This window comes from Rosa chinensis, chromosome 5 (genome assembly GCF_002994745.2).
Source record: "Rosa chinensis cultivar Old Blush chromosome 5, RchiOBHm-V2, whole genome shotgun sequence".
NCBI classification, from domain to species: Eukaryota; Viridiplantae; Streptophyta; class Magnoliopsida; order Rosales; family Rosaceae; genus Rosa; species Rosa chinensis.
The window spans coordinates 70,988,015-70,991,963 of NC_037092.1; the positions used below are offsets into that span (position 1 = coordinate 70,988,015).

The 3,949-nt window shown below is 39.6% G+C and overlaps 1 protein-coding gene across 1 annotated transcript; it reads right to left on the reverse strand.

Moving 5' to 3' along the window:
* LOC112163968 lies at nucleotides 1–1,782 on the reverse strand. The gene is made up of 4 exons (XM_024300222.1): nucleotides 1,254–1,782; nucleotides 744–862; nucleotides 144–209; nucleotides 1–45 (listed from the first exon to the last, which is right to left on the reverse strand). Exons 1-4 carry the CDS (start codon nucleotides 1,780–1,782, stop codon nucleotides 1–3), a joined length of 759 nt encoding a protein of 252 aa, XP_024155990.1.
* Nucleotides 1,783–3,949: the final 2,167 nt, after the last annotated feature.

The window sequence follows — 3,949 nt, forward strand, 5'->3', positions numbered from 1 at the left end:
CTACAAATTCTGCGACTCAGATCCACGAAAGTAGGTCAAGATTTCCTGCCAATCCGGATAAACATGACCAAATTAGCTAAATTGTAAACACAGGACACCAAATTGACTAAAAAGCAAGGCCAAATTAAAAGTTTAAAACAGACCTGATTAGTATATGCATTGCTACACATGAAGATTCCTCTGACAATCTGACCAGTCCCTCCTGCAATCTGACCAGTCAACAACATTTAAAATTAACATCAAGATCAAATCAGTTAAAATCGATCAAACATATGTATACCGTAAAACATCCTATACCCAACAGATTAGAAATTAATTTCTAATATATGTATACCCAACAGATTAATTTCTAATAAACTCAGTTCCAAAAGTAACAAAAGCAAACTTTGAACATTTGAACTTGCAAACTTAAAAAAAGTCGAGCACACTTCACTAGTTCACTGGCACTAAAGAACCTATTTTGATCATTTGTACAAGCTCAAGGGAATGGACTGGTATAGTGGTTTTATGTCCAGTTTCCACACAAATCACACATACAAGTTCACACATTAACAAACACAATCATCTACGAATCCAAACCGCCACTGCAATTCCACTCAACCACACAGACCCTCACGAAGCAACTTCTCATCCATTTCCAAAACCAAATTTCTCATCTTCTAAAACAGTAACAGTACTATCTCAAAGTTTTCAAATTCTCATCATCAATAGGCCGAAAACCAAAAGAATCCCCCAAAAGATACAAAACCAACACTACAGCCAATATAACCAAGTGGAACTCCAGTAAACAAAGAAAAACAAAATGGAAGTATAGCTCCTCTGTTATTCTTGTAACCACTGATCAAGGGAACTACAATGACAACTACAATTTATTGCATCAAAACTGAAACACTAAATACAATCACATGAATACCAAAACCATAGAAGAGTAATTAAACCCATCAAACAAAATCACAAACACATGAAGTCTGCAAAAAAAATTCAACCATAGAAGACTATCTTCCCAACTCGGCCGAATCAACCTAGTCAACTATACCCATTCAAAATCGAAGTATTTCCCACAAGATTAAATGGAAATCCAAGTATTGAACCCAATTGTACAGATTAGTTGGTATTAGAATTCAGAAACTCAGAAGAGAAGAAGAGGAGGAGCGGGGCTCGGAGAGGGAGAGAGAGATAGTGAGATACCTAGGCGGAGACCGGAGGACGTCTGGGTTTCGACGGAGGTCGTCTGGGTTTCGATCTTCTATTACAATCGAGCCGAGGACGACTGGATCTGGATGAGCAGAAGGAGCGACGAGGACGACTGGACGAGGACGACTGGACGACTGGATCTGGATGAGCAGAAGGAGCGACGAGGACGACTGGACGACTGGACGAGGACGACTGGACGACGACTGGATCTGGATGAGCAGAAGAAGCGACGAGGACGACTGGACGACTGGACGAGGACGACTGGACGACTGGATCTGGATGAGCAGAAGGAGCGACGAGGACGACTGGACGAGGACGACTGGACGACTGGATCTGGATGAGCAGAAGGAGCGACGAGGACGACTGGACGACTGGACGACGACGAGGACGACTGGACGACTGGACGAGGACCGGATGACTGGATTGATCGATGTATGATGAGGGAGAGGCCCGAGCGCCGTTTGTGTTTCGAGAGACAGAGAGAGTGAGAGTTTGAGGGAACTCGGGAGAGTCGAAGAGATAAGTCAGATAGGGTTTTGATCGAACGGTTAGGATATTATGAGAAGAGATGGAAGGCTCTGATTGCATTTGGAAGGCCCGATCACATGAGAAAGGGTCTATTTTACATAAATAAGCTCACCACTAATGTCTACTTATACAGTGACATGTGTAATTCGGTTCCAAGGATGTTTTAAAAACAAGAACCGGAACCGAACCGATCATATGACTCTAGGAACCGAACCGAAAAAAATTTGTATACATATGTTGTAGAACCGAACCGAACCGAGAATTTCGGTGCGGTTCGGTGCGGTTCCATCGGTTTTACGGTTCCAAATCCCAGCCCTAGTAAATTGCTTTAATTAAGAAGCTTAATACATTGGCAAAGTGGAATTGCATGCTGGAGTGGCTGCAGCACATGGTATGCTTGGAAAAGGGTGTGCCCTGTTGGGAAACCCAAAATATATGGCTCTTTCATTGACGGAAACAGCAGCACGCCTATTTGTTACTAGATTTTTTAGACATTATATATCTACCGGATGTTTAATGTGAGTAATACTTATGGTCTTGAAATATATTCTACTTCCTCAACTCGGATTATAAATGTGACAAGCTTACTGTTACCTGCATTGCATGTGCCACTTTTCTTCTTTTTCTGTCTTCTATTTCAGCTGTTTTTCTACATTTTTTCTTTTCATAATATGGAATAAGTTTCATCATATATGAATACAATTAATATAGTTTGAATGTCGTTTTGTATGCAGCTTATTAGAAGAGGGAGGCACAATGTTCACCTTTGAGGGAAGCAGAAAGGATTGTTCTCTAAAATCCATTCTTAACGTTCACAGTCCTCAGATTTACTAGAAAGTATGCATATACAGTCCTCAAGCGACTAATTCATTGTTTGAGGGTAAAGTTCCTTTTGAGCTTTAAGTTTCACAAAAAAATGTACCCAATAGTTTGAAACTTTATATTTACATGAACAGGTGGAGGGGGAATGGTTTGGTTTCAGAACTTGTTGTAGCAGTGAAGGAGAAACCCATGCTTGATGAATGTGAAGCATTACTGGCTTCAGTAGCAGCTATGCAGGTATAATAACGCGTCCATATGTTTTAACTTTTTAACATAAAATGAAAATACTTCACTTTCTTCAGGTATAAGATGTTTACTTCCACGGGGTGGAGCAGGGCTGATCCTATTTTCCTAGAGTTCATGGATCTGATCAAGGTCTTTCTGAAACAGAACAAAATTTGAACACATGAACTTAAATATTCTTGCAGCCTCTGGCTTCTGTTAAACTACATTCTCTTTTGTGCTCAGTAGTTCAGGGTCATGTAGTATATTGAGCTTCTGTTAACTTCTGATTCTTATTCACAGGAGATTAGTGTATTTCAAAGTGTCTTGTCCTGCTTCTATTCTCGGTACTTACTACTGATAATTCCTTTCATTTCCTATCAGGTTGGTTGTATATATTTGAGTGGTAGGAAGATAACCTGATCTGTTTATATTTCTTATGTAGTTCCCATCTTTGGAGAATGTCACAAGACATACCGGAAGACCATGGAAAATAATGGTTGAGAATGATGGTTAGAAGTTAGAACATTGTCTCTACTCTCAAGTGAGTTGCTTCGACGTAGGTGATTTTGGGTTCGCAGCATAGCTTACGTGGACAATGCCAAAGCTCAACATGGTAAGTTAATTGCTTACTTGAGATGCAATTTGTCTAACTTGAACCTAATCATTAGTTGCTTCTATGAGTAATCTGCTATGCTTCTGGCCATGCTGTTTCAATTTTGTGTTCAGGCATCTTGAACATTGTTTTTTAGTTTTCCTCAGCTTCTTGTAAATGAACTTATATGTCGTAATCATTAGTTGCTTCTATGAGGAATCTGCTATGTTTTTGGTCATGCTGTTTGTCAGCTTTTCCCATCTTTATGTTATTCAGGTATATATTGGGGAGTGGCTGCAGCACACACAACCACACCCTTGTGCATTATAATAACTGTTACTATTGATTGGGGTCCATCAATGCCTTAATGTTTTTTGTTTTGTTTGCATAGACACCATCACAAATGAATATGTGCATTTAGTTGTCTATCTTGCTTACTGGACATTAAGCTAACATTGGTTTTTCTATGTTTATATTACAGGTTCTCATGGCAAAAAGAGCAAAGCAAATGAAAGAAAGTGCAAAGCTAACAAAATGACAGTAAAATGGTGCACTTGTGATTGTTGTTTTATTTCAAGTGTGGTTATA